At 35.0% G+C, this 24,597-nt stretch overlaps 1 protein-coding gene across 1 annotated transcript; it reads left to right on the top strand.

The window, feature by feature from the left end:
* The first annotated feature begins 638 nt into the window (after positions 1–638).
* Positions 639–22,920, top strand: LOC121369656 (T-complex protein 1 subunit theta-like). The gene is made up of 16 exons (XM_041494701.1): positions 639–777; positions 6,867–6,957; positions 8,266–8,477; positions 9,669–9,738; positions 10,564–10,692; positions 11,991–12,052; positions 12,870–13,007; positions 14,546–14,617; positions 16,452–16,625; positions 17,244–17,331; positions 18,199–18,314; positions 19,299–19,370; positions 20,043–20,135; positions 20,766–20,837; positions 21,735–21,854; positions 22,449–22,920. The coding sequence occupies exons 1-16, from the start codon at positions 718–720 to the stop codon at positions 22,512–22,514; spliced, it is 1,635 nt and encodes a 544-aa protein (XP_041350635.1). The 5' UTR covers positions 639–717; the 3' UTR covers positions 22,515–22,920.
* The last annotated feature ends 1,677 nt before the right edge of the window (positions 22,921–24,597 follow it).

Raw genomic sequence — 24,597 nt, forward strand, 5'->3', positions numbered from 1 at the left:
GCGTTTAGGATTTTAAAAAATAAATAGTAATAATAAAAAGTGCGTTACGTTATTTTTTTTTCTTAACTCATAATGGCATCTATAGTCCGTCCCATCATTCTATAAAAGTGTTTTTTGTAAATAACTTCAATTTGGTTTGACGTAAGAAGAAAATTAAAAGTGTTGAAAATAACAAAAAACAACAACTATTTTTGTGGGCAATTTAAAAATCAAAAATGGGCTCAAAATAAATAACTATTTTTGTGGGCAATTTAAAAATCAAATGGGCTCAGAAATAAATAACTGAGTAGTGCTCCGCTCCGCTACAAATGTCATATAGTATGAAAAAAAGACGTTTTGTGCCTATCCTGCCTGTGTGATAGATTCTATTAAAAAGTACTCTCCTGTACCCATTAATTACGGTACTGACCTAAAACGACCTTCCTGCGCTCAGAAAAGACAAAAGTCCCCGTTATGCCCAAATTAGTGAGATTTACAGCCCTGCACTAACCCACAATTTTGGACAAACAGCCCAGATAGCTGACGTGTGGGAACCATTTTATAAGAAGTGTTTCTCTTGACGATGTCAACATTTAGTTCATGAAACGTTGAGATTTTAAACTTGTGGTTTTAAACAGACATTACTTTTATTATAATACAAGATGCTGCATTACACTGTATCAGTTGTTTAGAAACTACTATCGCGCACCTACACATTTATTATCTTTTAGAAACATCATGGCGATGCACGTTCCGTTAGCACCGGGCTTTGCCCAAATGCTTAAAGAAGGAGCTAGGGTAATATATTTAACCGTTTTTATTGTTTGGTCATGAAAACTAGTAGATACTGTGACATTTAAAATTAATGTTTTAATGTTTTTTGGAAACAAGTTAGTTATAGAGCTGTAGTTTTGTTGCCATGTGACTAATGTTCAGGGGAATACTCCTGACAATGTTGATTGGCTAATTCGCTTTGTCGATAAATAATTTCGTTGCGAGGAGTTTGGACTTCTCATGTTCTAGCACATTCTGTTGGTGAACATGTTTTGTGACAAGAGTTCGACCTATACCCCACCAATAAATATTTTTAATCCATCAGTCCAGAATAGTTAATATTTCAGTGCTAGCAACATCTTTTAGTATTAATAAATTTATATAATTTTTTTTACAGTTTTTTTTAAAGAGTTCCTCCAGTTCCCCTAGCCCCAGTACTCTGACTGTAAGAGAGCTAGACGGACATTTGGACATAAATATCCACTCATTACAGTCGGACCAAGCTCTGTATTTTTTTGGCAATTCCCAACAACCAAAAAGGTGGCAAAGATTTCCGCTCTAATATCACAACAATTCTATGCTTGACATTAACCTTTAGAGAATTAGACTACTGGATTAATTTTTAACAAAAAGCACCTTGAGTGGGTACAAGTTTATAATTTTTACTCACATATATTCACTTAAATGTTTTATAAATACATGAAATAAAGTTCATATATGAATCGGTAAGTATTATTTTTGTGTCTTTTTTGTAATTTTTATTATTTTTAGATCGGCTAATGGTGATTAAAATTAAAGGGACACACCCTAGTTACGGTTAGTTGTTAACCATTACGGCGTTGTTTTTCGCTATTAAACCCATTTTTTCACAAATAAAATTGCACTTTACTTACCGTTTATTATTTAGAATATACATTTCCATTCACCTGAAGTGTTTTTTGGTAATCCTGGTGTTTGTAATACCACAAAATGCATTTTTCGTATTTCTGAAAAACGGACGCACATTTGAGAAAAAAACGTTGAGCAGACAAGGTCTAATCTATTTTTAGACGGGATATTTCCATTTCAATGTCAGACGTTGGTATACCACGTGACCGTTTTGGTTCGGTTTGTTTTCTCGTGCACGGTTCACGCAATCAACATCCGATTTGTTGTTCATTTGTGAGATTTTTCTTCACAGTCGTGAACATTTTCAGTAACAATAACGTTCAGACAAGTAAGTATCTCAATACAAAACGTTACAAACCCTTAAAACCAATAATTTTGCTAAGTCCTACGATATCTGGAGAGGGGATACAACCAGGACAGAACAGTTGGAACATGTCCAGGAGGTGTGAAAAGAACGCACCCCAAGTCTCTGAAATTTGTCGTGACGTAGGCATTGTTGTGCTTCTACCGGTGACATCAGAATACAAACTTTCAAAATTATTTCAAGCAATTGGGACATGGGGATTCCCATGGTATTTATCGATATAAAACCTGCTTTTTCACTCCATTTGATAAAAACGTGATCTAAGTGTGTTACAGGTTTGTAGATTAACCAAATTATAATTTATTTTCGCTAGGGTGTGCGGCTTTAAGCAAAAAATTGAAAAAGTTGCGTTTACTTACGGGCATTTGTGGCCAGCTGTCCAGTATTTATGTCCATTATTCCCGATAACAGTGGTTTTCTGACCAGAATTTTTTTTAAAACCCGAACTACGATTCATATTGCAATATTTGGTAATTTTCGTTGTTGGTAAAATGATCAAATTTATTATCAAATTAGCTGTCACAATCAGTTATCGATCCCTGAAAATGACCGCGACGTGCCGCCGAAAACCACTTTTAGAACTCAAAATTTCAAGGTATTTTCAATTGAAAAAATAAAAAAACAAAAGCCACCATTTTGAAAAAAAAAAGTTTTTTCTTTTATTATATTTCCGTTTCTGGTGAGTGTCGTGTGCAAAACGGCGGTAAATATGAATTGGGGGATACACTGTATACAGTGTACAGTATGTCGACTGACGTGACGTCGGGCGAGATATCTCGCCTGCTGTACTCAGAAGGTTAAATACTTTTACATTGATCATTTTCAAGTTAATTGATTAAAAAAATCCACATATTAATCACTAATACACACACTACAAAAAGAAACCCGACAGTACCCACATTCAACTAAGCTTCGGCAAACTCCGGATAGCAGAATTCTAAGTTCGCCGACCTATATCGTGACGTTGCGTCACATGATCGCCCACTCAGCCATTCCGTCTACCAGGCGGAATCGCCCAGTGGGCGATCACGTGATCTACGTCACGAAATAGGTCACCGAGCTTTGTAATTCTTGCGACGGAGTGTCATGAAGTGTAGCTGAATGTGGTTGCTGGCGGATTTAGTATGTGTATTAGTGATTAATATGTGGATTTTTTTAACTCGGTTAACTCGAAAATGATCGATGTAAAGGTATTTGACGTCAAACATAGGATTGTTGTGGTATTAGAGCAAAAATCTTTGCCAACTTTTTGGTTGTCGGGAATTGCCAAAAAAATACATAGCTTGGTCTCTGACTGTAATGAGTGTATTTATGTCCAAATGTCCATCTAGCTCTCTTACAGTCAGAGTACTCGGGCTACAGTTCCCCTTGTTGAGTTCGGAAAGAGTTCGACTTGTACCCCTCTATATCAAAGGATCTAAAGACTAACCCTAACCCTATACCTAAAACTACCCTAACCATTGAAAAAGGGGTACGGGTCGAACTCATGCCGTTGTGTTCAAGAGCTAGACGGACGTTTGGACGGTTATGATTGCTCACTGCAATCAGAGATAACTGCATAGCATAAACACGGAATAGCTTTCTACCACTGGGTAGGCAAATATTCTCGCTATAATAATACAACAACAATCCTATGTTTGGCGTACATTGATAATTTTCGCGTTCGCCAATGACAAATATTTCACACATTAACCAATAATATACACTACAGGAAGAAACATGACAGAACCTTCATATTTAACCAGAATATTAAACAGTAGTACTGTTGGATAGTATATGTTTAATTTGTTAAAACGTGAAATATTTGTTATTGTCGAACTCGAAAATTATCAAAGATGTTTGACAACAAAAATAGGATTTTGGTTTATTAGAGCAGGAATCTTTGGTAGGCAGCCATCCTGTGTTTTTGTTTACAGCTAATCTTTGATGGCAGAGAATAATCGTTACCGTCTAAATGTCTGTTTAGCACTAACGGCAGAGTACACTACTGTTGCTCCACCCACCCCCCACTGAGTTATTAGGATTAACTCAATATTGCATAAGCACTACAAACGGCATAGTGCTGCAGGACTCCAAGCCTTCAAGACTAGCCGAGCATATCCACAGAATACAATATTTCATGAGAAACGTTTTTCTGTTCGCATTTCGTTCAAGCGTTGAAATAAGCGGCCAGTCACGGTCATTGTCCGGTACAAATTTGTAACTTGTCAGTAACAATGTCGATTGCACCGGTCACCATGTCCGAAGCTCACATTTGTAGTAAAAGCTGGCTGTTTTGGAGTCTAATACACTTAATGCACCGATAAAAAAAAAAAAAAAAGATTACGAATGAAAAAATATAAATGTGTACCAGTGGGATTCGAACCGGTTCGCGGGGCACTTGACAGTCCAACATGAAGTTCATCTACAGTCCGCGTACCTGTTTAGTAGGATTTTTTATAGTCTCGATTTTGCGGGGAACTTACATTGTAAAAAGTGATGTCACACATATTAGTAATTGACCTTTCGTACTTAGCGTATACTTCCTGTGGCATTTTCGTTTAAAGTTTGCAATTCAAATTGCCTTGTGGTTAACAATTAAAGGATGTTGAACAAAATAACTTCAGTCTTTGCTGTAAAAGAACAGACAGGTACTGATAATGACAAATCAATTGTCCCTGTTCCCAGTATTCGCGGCGGGCAGCCGCCGATTAAATCGTCCCCCAAAAATTCCCAAACAAATATCCCGCAGAGTAGTATCTTAAAATCTAGCACTGAACTAAAATGGTAAAAGGAGTATTTAGTTAAAACAAATGCCTTTGTGGCTACAGTTTGAAGAAAACACCAACGGCGAGGTTACACTTATGACGTGCTCGCTCTGCAAAACATTTAAAAAAGAAATGCAGTATAATCACGATTTTTCGGACGCATGGATCAAAGAGTCCACAAATCTGCATGTGTCAAATGCTAAAGATCACTCGGCAACCAAAAATATAGAATATTACCACTAACAAGACATTATGACATTGAAAAAAATGGATGAGTCTGAGTCGGATCATCATGAATCTGAAAGTTCAACACAAAGTAATAGTGACAACAGTTTCATGGGTTTCTTAAGCCCTATCCTAACTGGCCGCGAGCGATTATTTTAGAAATCGTTGACTTCCATTGCTGCATCCTAACTGTACACATGATTTCTAAAATAATCGCTCATGTAGCTCACGGCTGGTTAGGATACAGCTTTACCAGAGTACATATATTAATGCATCATAGGCTAGTAAGTATGTAACAATAATAAATGTCATCATTTGGTGACTATTGCCGTAATTGCTGCATTGGTTATTTAGTAATTAAATATATCAATTATTAAACAACACAAAACATAATTTATTTCATTTTTATTTACAATGTTTTGTGACAGGTACAATTTCTTTCATGTCGGGCACAAATTGATTGGTGCAGGACATTGTGTCAGGTACACTAAAATGTTTTATTTCAAGGCTTGTTCGTTTACGTAACTTTAAAATCATGAGAATCGCTTTTCGGTTACATGGTGAACAATTACATTCTAAAATTAAAGGTACCATATATCAGTAATGAAAGTGAAAATCAGTTTGTTTTTAAATACATTTGAACCACCAATATAGTACAGCACAGAATCTTAGTTACAAGTTTTAGGATTAGGTAGGCCTAACTCATCGGTTACAAGAACTATATTCATGTGACTGAAGAATCGGTTACCTAAGTAAAACTCACATGAACTGTTTTCCAGTTACCTAAGTTTTTAAAATATTGTCCTCTTGTTTCCACAGTGGATCATCAAACAACACTGTTTTAATACATTGAAATATTTCAAATAACAAACAAGGTGTAAAGCTTGTACTCAGAATTTAATTATTGAAAGCAAACAGTTTGACAAATAATGCATTCATTAACTCTCTCTCTCTGGAGTGGAAGTAGCCCAGTGGTAAAGCGCTCGCCTGATGTGCGGTCAGTCTGAAATTGATCCTTATCAGTGGGCCCATTGGGCTATTTCTCGTTCCAGCCAGTGCACCACAATGTATATTAAAGACCATGGTGTGTGCTATCCTGTCTGAAACCTTGCTACTAATGGGAAAATGTAGTGGGTTTGCTCTTAAGATTGTACCTTAAAATTACCTAAAGTTTTACATCTAGTGGTTTTGTTTTATAAAATAAACTTTGTAATGTTGTTTGACCTAGAAATATTGTGGTGCTTTTATGTTACTGTCTGTTTATAGTTGTATTTGTATTTTGTGATCTATTCATGTAGAGGTCTTAATATTAGCATTTTCTGTTGACTGATTAATAACCATATTCAATATTTATTTATTTTTATTAAATTTTTAATATTTAAATACAAATTTAGCATTAGGTGGTCTTTACAAATGAATGAATCATCTACTACCAGTTTGCAATTTTGGTTTAAAAAATTTAAGTGTCATAAAGACAAATCTTTAGAGCCCGCCACCAACCCATCAAGCCCTGCCATGCGTCTCCAGTAGAACTGAAGATACACTAAAAGTTTTGCACGAAACCATGGAAAATATCGCTATTCAAGACTGGTTTCCCAGGAATCAATGTAATTTGTACAAATAATTTTTACGAGCCATGGATGTGGGCTCATATGCTAGTCCTATATGATTTTTGCAAGCCTCAGGCTCCTGAACTCTCCTCAAAATCGCACACTGACTACTCTCAAAATTGTCTGCATTATTGTTCAAAAGTTTTACTATTACTTTAATTAAAATTAGATTGAAATTTTAGAAGTAAAGATTGTTTTTCATGCCACAAAATGAATTTTGAGCCATATTTAGTAAGATTAATATACCTGTATTTATAATTGTTTATTATTTTATTTCAGCATTACAGTGGACTTGAAGAAGCTGTTTACAGGAATATTAATGCCTGCAATGAGCTGGCTAAAACCACAAGAACTACATATGGTCCACATGGTAAGTGAAAAGGGTCCCGTTATGATTTAGTAATTAAACTAAAAGTAATTGTTGAAAATTGTTTGTGAATGAATTTTGGTATAGCCAATTTTCAGATATATAGAGAATTTCTTTGAAAATTTATTAATTTAAATAATATTTTATTAGCGAGAAAGTAAATGCTGTAGCCACGTTGTATAGAAATTAGCATTTGACTATATTAACAATGGACAGGGTGAGACCTGACTTGTTTTATTCTAATACTTGTTCAGTATCTGTTTTCTTTACATACATGTATATGAAAACAAACTAAAACCCCTCATATTTATAGCAATTTTTTTTTAATTTTTTTTGGTCTGTTATTAGCATTGTGAAATCTTGTTGGTATACTCTAGTGTCATCAACTAGGGGAACTAAAGTTTTTTTTAGTTTAACGACACCACTAGAGCAAATTGATTTATTAATCATCGGCTATTGGATGTCAAACATTTGGTAATTTTGACAGTCTTTAGAAAGGAAGCCTGCTACATTTTTCCATTAGTAGCAAGGGATCATTTATATGCACCATCCCACAGACAGGATAACACATACCACGGCCTTTTGATAAACCAGTCATTGACTGCAATTAGAGGAACAATTACAGTTAACATTTTCAATTATAACTAATCACTGAAACATGTCCATGGATACATGTCATACAGGGCTTTAGATTTCACTAATTTGGGCACAAAGTTTTTGTGGGTTTTTTTAGTGGTTTGGGGTTTTTTGGGGTCTATTATTAGCATTGTGAAATCTTGCTGGTGTACTTGTATAAAACTGTTAACAGCTGGTAAAAAGTTTATATTCAGAACTGCATTTTAAGTTATTTTAATCTGATAACAACATAACATATCAGTGGTTTTGAGATGAAATGTTTTAAAGTCAGCTTGTTTATGTACTTAATTTGGGCTTGCTTATTTTGGACACATGTTTATCGCCTCAACTTTGGTAGAATCTAGGGGCGGGATGTAGCCCAGTAAGTAAAGCGCTCGCTCGGTTTGAGATCAATCCATTGCATTGGGCTATTTCTCATTCCAGCCAGTGCACCACAAGTGGTATATCAAAGGCCGTGGTATGTGCTATCCTGTCTTGGAAGGTGCATATAAAAGATCCCTTGTTACTAATGGACAAATGTAGCAGGTTTCCTCTTTAAGACTGTCAAAAGTACCAAATGTTTGACATCCAGTAGCCGATGATTAATAAATCAATGTGCTCTAGTGGTGTCATTAAACAAAACAGACCTTTTTTTCTTTTGTACAATCTAAAGTTCTGTCATATGTTTAATTTCAGGACAGAACAAAATGGTGATCAACCACTTGGAGAAGCTTTTTGTGACTAACGATGCCGCGACGATTCTCCGTGAGCTGGAGGTTCAACACCCGGCTGCGAAGATGCTCGTCATGGCCACACAGCAACAGGAGCAGGAATGTGGGGACGGAACAAACTTTGTTCTCATTCTCGCCGGAGCCCTACTCGAAAACGCAGAAGAGCTTCTCAGAATGGTAGCCAAATTATTTTGCTAAACTGTTTCTTGTCTGTTTCAATGTTAAATATTGGAGGGTTGAGATGTAGTAATAATTTTTTATAATAAAAAATTCAACCATTAATATGAAGGACATTTAAAGACATATATCAAAATGTACACCTAAAAGAAGTGACCTTAACTCTAAGATAACGTAAGTGCATAAGATAGTTAGGTACTTAAGGTAATCTTGGCACTAAGATCGCTTCTGGGGCCCAGTTCCATACAGGCTTTGGGTAACAGCAATTGTTTTTGGTATAGATTTTAATATATGTCTTTAAATGTCCTTTTATAACAAGTGTTTTCTTCATAACATGTTGATTTATTAAGTTAAAATGTTGATTCTTGGATTAAAAATGTTATGAATAGCCAATAAAACATTTTAAGGTAATATCACGGGCGTAGGAAGGTGCCAAAAAGTGGGGGGCAGGCACATACACATATATATATATATATATATATATATATATATATATATATATATATATATATATATATATATATATATATAATACAGTAGAATCTCATTGGCTCGAACGTCCCAACGGTTGAACCTACCGGTATTCTCGAACCAAGAACAAAGTCCCGATTTTTCTCTATTAAACCCCTTTATTTTGGTGCTGATTGGTCGAATACCCCTAGGGTAGAACAGAAGCTTTCTCTCGAACCAGTTTTTTCGTCGACCCTTTCATGCTTATCGTGTTGTTAATTTAGCACCTGTCCTTAATTATCTTTCAGGTACAGACAATTGTAATGCGGTAATTGTTAGATGAATGAACCTTGCAAGTAAAATCCAATCAACTCATGAGTCAATCAGACCATCTCGCCCAGCCGGTTTTAGGGAAACATGCGAGGTTGTCCCGATTGATTTTTGTGTTACAGAAGCACCTGACAACGACCGAATGCATGGTTCGAACTACCCGATGGGTCGAACAGACTTTGATGCACCGACAGTGTTCGAGCCATTGAGATTCTACTGTACATGTATAAATATATAAAAACCCTCGCTGCTCCCACAAAGTGGGAGGGCACTTGGCCACCTCCCGCCCCGCTTCCTACACCAGTGGGAATCATAAGCTACTAGGTTTGATATAATAGTGTGTGTGTGTGTGGCAAAATAACAGAAAAATTAATAACATTATGTAATTATTGCTGTTTTGCTCAATTTCAGGGATTATCAGTCACAGAGATTATTGAAGGGTATGAAATGGCTGGAAAGAAGGCACTGGATATTTTACCAGGTATGTCAAATGACTGGACAGAAAACACTGTCCATTATATTATTTGTAAACTTTTAAAGCCCATATTCCATACACATTATATTTTAGAAAACAACTGTGCCTATTGATAGAAGTTGCAGGGAACATTTTGTTTTCAAAATCTTGAATATCAATATTTCTAATCTATTAAAAATTGATCAGCAACTACTGTTTAATGTTTTTAAATTGTGTAGTGATCTCTGAAATTTGTGTATCGAATTGCGACATGATACTAAATGTTCCCCGAGTTACAAAGGCAGAATTAGTTACAAGTATTAAGTGTTTCTGCCAGAAATAATTTTTGGGTATGGCGCTATGGAATTGAATGTAACCACAGTCAGTATGGGGGTGGGGGGGGGGCCTCTCCCAGAGACAAAATGGGTTAAGTTTAGGGTTAAGAAAATCGTACAGTAATGATAAGAGTAATTAATCTTGTCAAAAGGTTAACTCAAAAAAAGGAAATTGCAAAAACAATTAGGGTATGGTGCCATACCCATTTTACCCGAAACCCTGGTATTATAGGGTGTTCATTATTTTTTAAAATAAGCTGTTTCAGAAAAAAAATAGGTGGTTGTATCTTCAGAATTCAGTGAGGTGTACAATTGTAAGCATGAAAAGTAGGTTGTGGTAGCAGAAGCAATAAGGGCCGGAAATTGACGACTGCTGTCTACTAATAAAAACACTGGTATTGGCTTTCATGATGGAGTTGTTATGGGACTTGGTGTAACCCGGTGATGGATTCTCATCTCTGGTCTGATGGATTGTGTGATTGGTCACTTAGTTTAGTTATTTTTCTTTCTTTTGTAGACTTGGTTATTGGTGAGCTGAAAAATCTGCGCAACAAAAGTGAAGTGAAGAAAGCTTTAAAGACGTCAATTATGAGCAAGCAGTATGGAAATGAAGATTTTCTAGCTAAACTTATTGCTGATGCTTGTAGTGAGTGTTCAGTCATATTTCAACTTGTGTACTGGGGGCGGGACGTAGCCTAGTGGTAAAGTGTTCACTTGATGCATGATCGGTCCCCGCCGGTGGACGCATTGGGCTGTTTCTCGTTCCAGCCAGTGCTCCACAACTGGTGTAACAAAGGCTGTGGTATGTACTACCCAGTCTGTGGGATGGTGCATATAAAAGATCCCTTGCTGCTAATCGAAAAGAGTAGCCCATTAAATGGCGACAGTGGGTTTCCTTTCAATATCTGTGGGGTCCTTAACCATATGTCCGACGCTGTATAACCGTAAATAAACTGTTGAGTGCGTCGTTAAATAAATCATTTCATGATCTGGAAAGGAGGTGATACCACTGTTGCATTTTTAAAGATATTTTGACACCAACATTCTTGTGGGAGAAAAAATTGGTTGAAATTTACCAAGAGTTGTGATTATTGAAAAAAGAGAGTTAATACTTTTGTTACATTTTGTAATGAATTCATTTAAAGACGACAAAAATCATCTGCAAACTGAATCAGCAAAGCCATTCTCACAAAAGTTTGTGGATTATTTTTTGTTCATACCCAGATGAATGTAAAAGAAATAACAGACAATCCTTATAATTAAATTTAAAACATACTTACTAATTATAACGTTAAAAGTCACTTCCTTTTTTTGGGGGGGGGGGGGGGGGGGGTCCATAAACATTAAAGGGACATACCCTAGTTTTTAAACACTAAGGTATATTTTTGACCATTGTAACCATTTTTGATAACTGAAATCATACATTACTTGGATTTTATGGTTTAGATATCAATTTCGGTACATTCGAAGTGTTTTTGGTCATCCTGGTGGTTTTAATATCACAAAATGCATTTCTCATATTTTAAAAAAACACACGTGCATCTGAGAAGAAACAGTTATGGAGTCGAGTTTTAGTCCTTTTTTAGAGGGTATTTCACCATTTCAAAGTCACAGACTCATGTTCTACTCAGTTGTAAGTTTATCCAAATGTGTTACAGGTTTGTAGATAAACTAAACTTAGTGTTAATTTTCACAGGTTGAAACTAGGGTCTGTCCCTTTAACGCTCAATAAGACAAGTACCAATGTAAAATGACATCATCAAATATGACGTTCCCTAACGACGTAATTTTGATATACATCAAGAAATGAACAAACTCCCGTTGCTACAGTTGGATCAATTGGATGAGATTGTATTGTAATGAATGCAACAGAAATTTAATTATGTATGATGGGTTTTTTGTTCATATTATTTACAATGGCAATTTTTTCTTTTTCTTTTTCAGTTTCCATTTTACCACAGAAAACGTCTTTTAATGTAGACAACATTAGAATAAGCAAAATTTTGGTAGGTATTATACTGTATTTATATTGGTGTTTTAGTTTGTATATACATGGACACATATTATTCTTAGTTGTCTTTAACATAGTTGATATATATTTTGTGATTTTCTCAAGATGTTTGGTCAAATTAGTTGGGTACAGGTTTAAAACCAGCTTCTAAGAAAAATATGGCTGAATTTACAAAACCTGTTTTGGTCTTACAAATGTATAATTAAATTTATTTACTATGCTTTAGTGTTTTGCTAGCTTGTTTTAGCATGGTGCAGTACCATGCCTCAATAGTCTAGCACCATCTTGCCTCAATCAGTGCCATGCTGCCCTGAGATTAAACAAGCCTTTTTCAGTAATTAATTCTAAAATTGCCTTTATAAAACACCCAAAAAGGTATTATTAATTAATAAGACATGCCTTTTATATCTTTAGCCATTCATTTATTAAAGCAAGCACATACATTTTGTTGTATTTTTAATGAAAAACAAGTGCACCGAAAATGGTGAAAATGCCCCAAAAGTGTTTGGTCTACCATGCCGTGCCTAATTTCTAGGGAAATCACCATGCTTAAACACTTGCGATTACGGAAAACGGGCTTCGTAAATTTGATCTTTATGTTTTATACTAGTTTTATCTGCAAAAAATGTATTATGTGATTCAGTGATAAATTATTTCTAGTAAAAGGTTACCGCTTTTGATACTGAACTAGCTCATTGTAAAACGGGGAAGGGATGCAATAAAGTTGAGAGGTCACGTTAAGTATTCATGACAAAACCCAACAAAGTTTGTGAGTAAAGACCGAGTTAATTGTTTGTTTATTATTCCCAAAGGGTTCTGGTGTTCTGCAAAGCACGATAGTGCAAGGCATGGTGTTCAAGCGAGAAATCGAAGGTGATGTCACCAAAGCACAAAAGGCCAAGGTTGCTGTTTATTCCTGTCCATTAGACTCAATGCAGACAGAAACGAAGGTAAGTAAAGAAGGAAGACTGCAAATCTGCGAGTTGTTAATGGCCCAGTCAGTCTGTCCTTACAAGGAATTATGATTTATTTCCTAAGTGAATTAAAGGGACATACCTAGTTTCAACCCGTGAAAATTAACACTAAGATTAGTTAATCTACAAACCTGTAACACATTTGGATAAAGTTACAATTGACTGAAACATGAGTCTGTGACTTTGAAATGGTGAAATAACCTATAAAAATAGCTTAAAACTTGACTCAATACAGAGTATGACAAATATTTTGAAAAGTCTTTGTAAAAATCACTAGCCCACCAAGTAAAGCACTAACCCAAATTCCTGATCAATTATAACTGGATTTTTATATAATTTTTGTAACATTACACATTTACAAGTATAACGGTAAAATAAGACACACTTAAATCATGTTGTAACTTTCAGTTTTTTGTTGTGTCGTACGTTTGGTCTTTTGTCAAGTGTGATCCATCGTCATTGTCCCGTATTCGCTTTTGCCGCGTGACGTGTCCAACCAATCAAAACACGCGTGTCATTAGACTTATTTTCTGTGCCAGAAACTTGAAAGGGAAAAGTAAACAATGCATGCTGTAACTGTGACGATGTAGAGATAGCATGTTACTGCAGTTTGCAGACCTAGTTCAAGTGGATTATTATTATATACTGACTGCGTTGTTGATATTATTCGATGACAAACATCACAATCAAATGTATTAAACAAAATTTCAGCCGAGAGAAAAAGAAAAAAGAAGAGGAAAAAAAACATGAGCAATAAGGATGGTGGGGACCACTACTGGCACTAGCCCTGCGTGCTAGTGGTTTTACGTTTCTCACTAGCCCGAACTTAAAAAGCACTAGCCACGGGCGTTGGGCTAGCTGATTTGTCGAACTCTGCTCCATAACTGTTACTTCTCAAACGCATGTGCATTTTTAAAAATATGAGAAATTCATTTAATGATATTAAAATCACCAGGATGACCAAAAACACTTCGAATGTATGGAAATTGATAATCTAAACAATAAAATCTAAGTATGATTTAAGTTATCAAAAACGGTTAAAATAGTCAACATTAATGCATTAGTGTTTAAAAACTAGGGTATTTCCCTTTAATATGGGGAAACGATGAAAACAACATAATTCTCACACAACAGATAAGTCAAACCAAGTTTGTTGTATTTTTTATTACCCATTGTCATTTTAAACTGTTTTAAAATATAACATTATTAATCTGCTTTTGGTAATTGTAAAAAAATAAATAATAAAAATTAAAATGTAGATAAATAATTATATGTAAACTTTTTTTTTGTCTTTTTTTTTTTTTTTCAATTAAAATTATTTTAATGCAGTCAGTTGTTAGAATGATATAAAATAATATCAGTCATCTTTTCCGAGCCAGCCTAGCCAGTGACTAGGGAAGCAAAATACTACCTCCAATATTATATTCCATATGAAGAATTTTTAAAATGTTAATTTGCCTCCTGTTCCATCTTTTTCTATTTGATAAAGTTATGAAATGCTCTATGTGTTTTAGGGCACAGTGTTAATAAAGAATGCAGAGGAATTGATGTCTCTAAGCACTGGAGAAGAAAATCTCATTGATCAGGTAAACTAAGATTAAATGTATCTATTGTTAGAATATTGAGTAGTTTGTAATTCCAGTAGAGCATCCACCTGGAAGTGAGAGGATGTCGGGATGTATCTCAGTGGTGGAGGACGAGACGTAGCCCAGTGGTAAAGCGCTTGCTTGATGCACTGTCAGTTTGGGATCGATTTCTGTCGGTGGGCACATTGGGCTATTTCTCATTTCTGCCAGTGCACCACGACTGGTGTATCAAAGGCCGTGGTAATGTACTGCTCTGTCTGTGGGATGGTGCATATAAAAGATCCCTTGCTGCTAATCAGAAGGGTAGTCCATGAAGTGGCAACATCAGGTTTCCTCTCAATATCTGTGGTCCTTAACCTTTAGACTACTGGATTAATTTTTAACAAAAACCACGTTGAGTGGGTACAAGTTTATAATTTTTACTCACATATATTCACTTAAATGTTTCATAAATACATGAAATAAAGTTCATATATGAATCGGTAAGTATTATTTTCGTGTCTTTTTTTGTAATTTTTATTATTTTAGATTGGCTAATGGTGATTAAAATTAGGCAAAAAATCGAAAAAAGTTGCGTTTACTTACGGGCATTTGTGGCCAGCTGTCCAGTATTTATGTCCATTATTCCCGATAACAGTGGTTTTCTGACCAGAATTTTTTTTAAAACCCGAACTACGAATCATATTGCAATATTTGGTAATTTTCGTTGTTGGTAAAACGATCAAATTTATTATCAAATTAGCTGTTACAATCAGCTATCGATCCCTGAAAATTACTGCGACGTGCCGCCATTGTTGTCAAGCAAAAATACTTGCCAAAAACCACTTTTTGAACTCAAAATTTCAAGGTATTTTCAATTGAAAAAATCAAAACAAAAACCACCATTTTGAAAAAAAAATCTTTTTTCTTTAATTATATTTCCTTTCCGGTGAGTGTCGTGTGCAAAACGGCGGGAAATATGAATTGGGGAATGCACTGTATACAGTGTACAGTATATCGACTGACGTGACGTGGGGCGAGATATCTCGCCTGCAGTAGTCAGAAGGTTAACCATATGTCCTTAAACATATAACCGTAAATAAAAATGTGTTGAGTGCGTCGTTAAATAAAACATTTCCTTCCTTCCATATAACCATAAATTAAATGTGTTGAGTGCATCATTAAATAAAACATGTCCTTTTTCTAATCTTAAAACTAAAACCAGTTTATTTTGTTTAATGAAAGCACTAAAGCATATTGATGTTGGGTAGACCTCTTAAGGGAAACCAGTTACATTTTTCCATTAGCAACAGGGGATCTTTTCTATGCACTTTCTTACAAGCATGACAGCACATACCACAGCATTAATATACCAACATCCTAACCAATGCCCCAGGACTGGTATCATTTGTGTATTTTGATTTTTAATTAGGAAATCAAGGCAATAGCATTTGTTTATTTTACTTTTTAATATAGAAAATCAAGAAAATAGGATTTGTTATTGTTTATATAGGAAATCAAGACAATAGCATTTGTTTATCTTAATTTTTAATATAGGAAATGAAGATAATAGAATTTGTTTATTATTTGTTGTTTATATAGGAAATCAAGAAAATAGCATTTGTTTATTTTAATTTTGAATATAGGAAATGAAGATAATAGAATTTGTTTATTTGTTGTTTATATAGGAAATGAAGAAAATAGCATTTGTTTATTTTAATTTTGAATATAGGAAATGAAGATAATAGGATTTGTTTATTTGTTGTTTATATAGGAAATCAAGACAATAACTTTTGTTTATTTTAATGTTTAATATAGGCCATCAAAATTATAGGATTTTTTGTTGTTTATATAGGAAATCAAGGCGATAGCTGACACGGGCTGTACTGTGGTGGTGACCGGTGGTAAAGTGGGCGACCTGGCTCAACACTTCTGTAACAAGTACAACCTGATGATCATTCGCCTTATCTCCAAGTGGGATCTCAGGCGGTTGTGCAAGACTGTGGGGGCAACAGCCTTACCCAAAATAGTAAGCTACAGGGAGTTAATACTTCTGATTTAAACTTTATTCAGCAAATTGTTTTAAAGCAGACTGGTATTATTGCACTTATTATAACATAAGGGGGCTAAATGTAGCCCAGTGGTAAAGCACTCGCTTGATGTGCAGTCGGTTTGCAGGGCTGTACCCTGATCAAAATCCTAGGGGGGTGGGGGGCACTACTTTTTATAAACAAATGAAACACTATACATATTAAACCTTGAGATGTGTATGCTATTAAAAAACAAAATGAGATTTTTGGGGGGGGGGGGTGGGGGGCAGCAACATTTTTGTACTTGGTCTGGTTGAACTTAGCCTAGCAGTCATGTGAATTGTTACATTCTCAAACTTGATAATAAATTTAACTTGATATGCATAATCAAACAATACCTTACCTGGGTAAAAAGCATGTAATCATAAATCAGTTATGGTAGATTCTGGCTTTTTAAATGTATAAATGCGAATATTGAAAAACTTATTCAAAACAAAATTAACATTTCATGATTAGGTAAGTTCAGTTTGGAATTGTCATTTGGGTTTTTTCACTCATTGTATCATTTCGAGTTAAAACTTGATATTTAAGTTTCTGATTATTTCTCTTCCCTGCAGACTCCCCCGACGAGCGAGGAGGCTGGTTACTGTGATTATGTGTATGTTGATGAGATCGGGGAAACTCCAGTCATCATCTTCAAACAGGGTAAACACTTTTCACAATTTATGCCATCGTTTATCAAATCGCCAAAAAAAAAAATTAAAATTGAATATGGCGAATATATTTCAGTATTTATGAATCAAAAATCTCATTCTTAAATTTAAAAAAATAATAACATTAATTAATTTTCACTTCAGATTTTTTTTGTATGAATCTTATAGATACAATGGTTGGCTACATGTTAATCAAAATAAAAGGGTTTTAAAAAATGATAACTTTGGTAAAAATCTGTCAGTGTGTTTAATTTTCCAATAGATACTGAATTATCTATAGTAGCACTTGCAATGTTTTGTATTTTCGAATAGATACTGAATCTTCTATAGTAGCACTTTAATGGTTTATGTTTTCCAACAGATACTGATTTATCTACAGTAGCACTTTCAATGTTTTGTATTTTCCAACAGATACTGAATTATCTATAGTATCACCTTCAATGTTTTGTATTTTCCAACAGATACTGAATTATCTATAGTAGCACTTTCAGTGTTTTGTATTTTCCAACAAATATTGAATTGTCTATAGTAGCACTTTAATGGTTTATGTTTTCCAACAGATACTGAATTATCTACAGTAGCACCTTCAATGTTTTGTATTTTCCAATAGATACTGAATTATCTATAGTATCACCTTCAAGGTTTTGTATTTTCCAATAGATATTGAATTATCTATAGTAGCACTTTCATTGTTTTGTATTTTCCAATAGATACTGAATTATCTATAGTAGCACTTTCAATGTTTTGTATTTTCCAATAGATACTGAATCATCTATAGTTGCACTTTACTGGTTTATGTTTTCCAACAGATACTGAATTATCTACAGTAGCACTTTCAATGTTTTGTATTTTCCAACAGATTCTGAAGAATCGAATGTAGCCACGATAATGATCCGTGGATCGACTGACAACATTATGGATGACATTGAGCGTGCCATCGACGATGGAGTAAACACATTCAAGACGCTCACAAAGGTTTGTAATTAACACACAATTCTTTAAATATAATATATAAATTTAAATATTCATATTCTTTACTTTACTGAGTTTGTGTCATTAAAATGTGTATTAATAAATCAATGTGCTCTAGTGGTGTTAAACTTTTAACTTTAAAATGTGAATACTGAAATTGTGATAACTATCAGTTGGTTTTAGGTTTACACTCACCTAAAAATAATGAGTGGGTTTATATATATAAATGTCAAGATCTTCTGGGAGGCAAAGTCCAATTTTGCAGGTCGTGATGAATAATAAAAGAAAAATTGCACACTTGTGATATTTCCGACTCTATATAACTAATTAAAATGTGTTGTTAAATAAAATCTTTCCTTTCTTTCTTTCTTTCTTACCTTTCTTTCTTTCTTTCTGTCTGTCTTTCTTTCTTACTTTTTTTTCTTTCTTATGGTACTCGGCTGGACAAGAAAGGTATTTAAATTAAACAGATATGGGGGTGTACTTCCCTCAAGTTAGTCATAGATTTCCTGTTATAATCTTTAAATTGAAATTAGTATTCTGTCAGTATGGTAGCTATATTATGCAAAATGCAGGGCTTCTAGATTGTTTATAAAATCCACTAGCCATGGGATCAGTGATTTAAAAAATGTACTAGCCATGGGATCAGTGATTTAAAAAATGTACTAGCCATGATTAAAAATTCACTAGCCCTACTTTACTTTAAGTTAATACTATTTTACTAAATAATAGTAAAAATCAAATATGTCACCTAAAGAGAGAGATTTAGCTTACAAACACTAACTTTAGGGGTGGGGGTTGGGGGCAGGATATTCATATTTACAAAATAGACAACTGCAACATTTAACAAAAAAAAACTCACTAGCCGTCGGGTATGGCAATAGTAGTTATTTACTAGCCCAAGATTGAATATCACTAGCCATGGGAGTGGGGCTACCATAATCTAGACGCCCTGCAAAATGTTTTATGCTTTTTATTGTTTTTCAGGATCCACGATACCTACCTGGTGGTGGGGCCACAGAGATAGAATTAGCTAAACAAATTACAACATATGGCGAGGTAAATATAAAATATTATCCTATGTTTGTGATGTTTTTATATTGTTTTTAATTTGGTAGGGTTTAGGTTATAAGCAAGCACATGTCTGGAATATGCAAAAAAGACACACACAACTGAAGTATCCTATTTCAATTGTGTAACCATTAGGATCTGATCGATCCCTGTCGGTGGGCCCATTGGGCTATTTCTCATTCCAGCCAGTGCACCACGACTGGTATATCAAAGGCTGTGGTATGTGTTATCCTGTCTGTGGGATGGTGCATATAAAAGATTCCTTGCTGCTAATCGAAAAGAATAGCCCATGAAGTGGCGACAGCTGGTTTCCTCTCTATATCTGTGTGGTCCGTAACCATATGTCTGACGCCGTATAACCGTAAATAAAATGTGTTGAGTGCACCGTTAAATAAAACATTTCCTTCATTTCCATTAGGATCTTGCAAATGATCATCTAAATTTAATTATAATAAATATTTTTTTTAGCTGGATTGGGAAATTTGTTTGCATTCTCCCATCGGACAAATCTGACTTTGCCAGAGTGTTCTTCCTAGTTAGATCCACTCCTGTTGTAGCTGTTGAAAGCAGGACCTGGGCCTGTGCTTATAAAACCTTTTTAAGAGTCCAGACTCGATCACTAATGACATCACACTCATACAATTAATGGTTTCTCTTCAGAGCTTGCCTGGATTGGAGCAGTATGCTGTAAAGAAGTTTGCCGAATCTTTAGAAGTCATTCCAAGAGCTTTGGCAGAAAACACAGGAGTTAAGGTTAGTCACAGGTTTGGTCATCATGTGAATTGTCCAATCTTTTGGGGCTGTAGATCTCACTAATTTGGGCACAACAGGGTTGTTTTGTCTTTTCTGAGCACTCCGAGATCTTTTAGTGCAGTAATTGCATCGCAGGATCAAACCACCTCAGTGGATCCGTTCAACTGATTGGGTTTTTTTTTCTCATTCTAGCCAGTGCATCACAACTGGTCAAAGGCCGTGGTATGTGCTTTCCTGTTTGTGGGAAAGTGCATATAAAAGATCCCTTGCTACATTAAGAAAATGTAGCGGGTTTGCTCTATTGACTACGAGTCAGAATTACCAAATGTTTGACATCAATAGCCGATGATTAATATAGCAATGTGCTCTAGTGGTGTCATTAAACAAAACAAACTTTACTTTTTACTTTTTAGTGCAGTAATGTTATTAATTGCTGGTAAATAGTTGCAGATATTCAGAAATCCGTTTCAAGTTATTTCTAATTAATAACTTTTCGAATGGTGTATCAAAGACTGTGATATGTGCTGTCCTGTGTATGGGAAATTCTTTGCTGCTATAGTTTAATATGTGCTTAAGAGATATTACATAAATATTAGTTGCATTGTTAATATATGTCAATTTGTTTTTCAGGCAACTGAGGTCTTGTCAAAGTTGTATGCTGCACATCAAAAAGGCCAGAAAACATTTGGTGTTGACATTGAGGTAACTAACGTCTTCATTAAGTACATTATATATGTTTGTTTCTTTGTTTTTCTCTCATTTTTGTTAATTATGTATGTATAACATTAGCAAATATAAAATCCTGTTGTGTGGTAAAGCAATTTTATCCTATAAACATCTCATACATAGATAAATTCAGCAAACATTAAATGTAATTCTTATAATTACAAACAACACATTGTGAACTCTTATAGTTTGTAATACACAAATCAGTTTCTTTTCTTTTCTGTAATGACATTATTTTCTGCATATTATTGAAAACCGACTCTCCATTTAGACCAAGTGTCAAAATAAGCACATGTTGGACGCTAAATAGTCATACTTTAAAATGTATTGAGGTGTCTCTGGCACTCGGGGCTGGACATAGCTCATTGGTACAGCGCGATCGATCTAGGATCAATTCCCGTCGGTGGGCCCATTGGGCTATTTCTCATTCCTGCCAGTGCTCCACAACTGTTGTAACAAAGGCCGTGGTATGTACTATCCTGTGTGGGATGGTGTATACAAAAAATCCCTTGCTGCTAATCGAAAAGAGTAGCCCATGAAGTGGCGACAGTGGGTTTCCTCTCTCAATATCTGTGTTTGGTCCTTTACCATATAACTGTAAATAAAATGTGTTGAATGCGTCTTTAAATAAAACATTTCTTTCCTTCCTTCTCTGGCACTCGCCAACTTCACTAGTTGCAAATTTCTGAAACAATTTTATTTTAATTTGTTTATTTAGATAAGTTTATGTAATTGACATTTTGTCATGGGGGAAAGGGGGGGGGGGGGGGGGGAGGAATGTGTTTCTGCAGTGTGATAAATAATTTGGCCAAATGTTCTGCTCATCCAGAATAGAATTAGCTCTGAAGTATTCCGTTCTGTTCTCTGTTTCAGGGTGATGGTGCAGCGGTAACGGACTGCCAGAAGAAAGATATTCTAGATGTGTTTATCGCGAAACACTGGGGAATCAAATTTGCCAATGCATCGGCGTGTACAGTTCTTAAAGTGGACCAGGTAATTTACTTAGAAGGCGAATGATCTAAACTTCAGGGGTGGGAATTCTCCTCTAATCAGCTGTTTTCCTCTCATGGAAATTGCATTTCCTCGCATTTTAATTGCCAGTTCCTCCAAAATGTGTCAGAAGGTACAGATTTTAACCTAGGATTTCAAGAATTTCCTGGACCACCTCTAGATTTCCTCTTTTTTACAGTTCACCAATTCAACGTATTTTACACTCCGACAATATATCAGATACCAACTATAGTCCGTTCATCATTTTAGAAAAAAAAATTTGGTAAATAATTTCAGTTTGGTTTGATGAACGAAGAAAAGTAAGTGTTTTGGAAATAAATTTTAAAAAATAAAAAATTTTTTATGAAATTTACAAATCAGTTGGCTAAAAAAAATAAAAATTGTAATAATTTTATAGTATGAAAAAAGGCATTCCCTGTGAGATGGACTGTAGCTATAGTTTAAAATGTACTGAGATGTCATGAAACAAATATTCCTGTCCTCCTCTTTATGATAAAACAGCTGCAGTATTGTGAACAAAGCATTTCTTTCTGTATGTTTTATTGATTGATTAGTTTCTGTGTTTGTTATTTTCAGATTATCATGGCTAAGCCGGCTGGTGGCCCTAAAGCGAAGGAGAACAAGGACTGGGATGAGGATTAACAACATAGTGCTTCTAGTGACAGACTTTTTATTTTATGTCTCACGCAGTCAGCTTCATCTGTTCAACGTGCAACGTAGCATTTACTTTTCCCTTACATTTTCACATTGTGTCCATAAAGATTCTTCTATTTCCCAAATATAGACGTGCATTCAAGCTATCAAATCTGCATCATTAGAGAAAGAAAAAATATTACCAGCTACATTGAACCTATGAAGAGATGCAGAATTTAACAAAACATTATTTAATTACAACAACAAAATTGTTCGTAAAAAAAATACTGAGGTAAATCCACTTGCAGTACTGGCTTTATGAAAATATACCTCTTTACCATTTGTGTATGTTCATTGAAATCTGTGTATTCTTTTCATGATTTTGATACAGCAAAATAAACTACTATTAAGTCGAGTAATATCTGTTATTTTTAGTTCTGCTGGTCCAAGGCCAAATGAGAAAGTCTTTTTTAACAGATGCTTGTCTACTCAGATATTCTTATAGGGGAAAAAATGACAAGCACACTTGTAGCAGTGGTGGATCCAGAATATTCATTTAGGGGTGGGCCAAATGATGTGGCTGAATTCCTCGGATTCTATAACAAAAAATGAAAAAAAGAAAAATTTAGGTCCCCTCATAGATCTGCCATTGACTAGCATCTGATCTTGGGCATGCACTATCTATTCTGAGAAAGAAATAAGGGAACTCTTTTTATTTTAGACAAATTTCAGTCACAATAATTAGTAGTGAAATGGAATTCCCTGACACTGGATGGGGTCGGTGGGACATTGCTCACCAGGGGCCTAATTCACTAAACTCTTGCAACTTTGCGATCTTGCAGTGCAATGCAAAAGACTTAAAAGAGGATGCTTTGTTGTCTAGCATAGTCTTAAGAGAGCTTTGTGAATTAGGTCCCTGATACGCAGTTTCTCTGGAATCGATCCCCATCAGTGGGATCATTGAGATATGTCTTGTTGCAGCCAGTGCTCCACAAATGGCTTACCAAAGGCTGTGGTATATACTATCTTGTCTGTGGGATGGTGTATATTAAAAATCTGTTTCTGCTAATCCGAAAAAGAAGCCAATTGCGTTGCAACGGTTGGTTTCCTATGTGGTATTGACCTTATCTTGGGGCAGAACAGCCCAGTTGTAAATCTCTTACTTGGTGTGCAGTCACTCTAGGATTGATTTCTGCCAGTGGACCTTTTGGGCTATTTCTCGTTCCAGCCAGTGCACCACAACTGGTATATTAAAGGGCATGGTATGTGTAATCCTGTCTGGGATAGTACATATCAAAGATCCCATGCTACAAATGGAAAATATAGTGTGTTCCTTTCTAAGACTAAATGTCGGATTACCAAATGTTTGACATCCAATACCCGAAGCTTAATAAATCAATGTGTTCTAGTGGTAGGGTTTGTAGAATTTGTTTTAAATCCACTAGCCATGGGATCATTGATTTTAAAAATTTACTAGCCACAATTAAAAATTCACTAGCCCTACAAGTCAATACAATTTTACTAAATAATAGTAATAATCAGATATGTCACCTAAAGAGGGAAATAAATCATAAAAATTAACGTTGGGGTGGGGTCAGGATATTCATATTTACTAAATAGACTTAATTGTAACATTTAACATTTTTGTTTTCACTAGCCATCGGACATGGCAATAGTAGTTATTTCCTAGCCCAGCATTGAATATCACTAGCCATGGGAGTGGGGCTGCCATAATCTAGAAGCCCTGTTAGTGGGTGTTAAGCAAAACCAAAAATTGAACTATGTTTTCAACACTATAATCATAATTAAAATGTGTAGAGTGTCAAATAAAACATTCCTTTTATGGAAGATGGTTTTGGTTGCAGTCACTCGCTCTTTCCTATTAGTTGTTAACATGTTAGTGATGGTATGATGTTTTATTTTTTCCATTAGTATACATCCTAATTCTAAGATTTTGAAGTTGAAAATGCCCATCCATATACTTTACACACTAAAGATATTTTTGACAGTTTGCTGGAGCTAAATACCCATCCATGTATCCAGGATACTATCCTTCACTAAACATTTCTCTGACATCTGCTGAGGCTAAATA

The sequence above is a fragment of the Gigantopelta aegis genome, chromosome 4 (assembly GCF_016097555.1).
Source record: "Gigantopelta aegis isolate Gae_Host chromosome 4, Gae_host_genome, whole genome shotgun sequence".
In the NCBI taxonomy this organism is placed as follows: domain Eukaryota; kingdom Metazoa; phylum Mollusca; class Gastropoda; order Neomphalida; family Peltospiridae; genus Gigantopelta; species Gigantopelta aegis.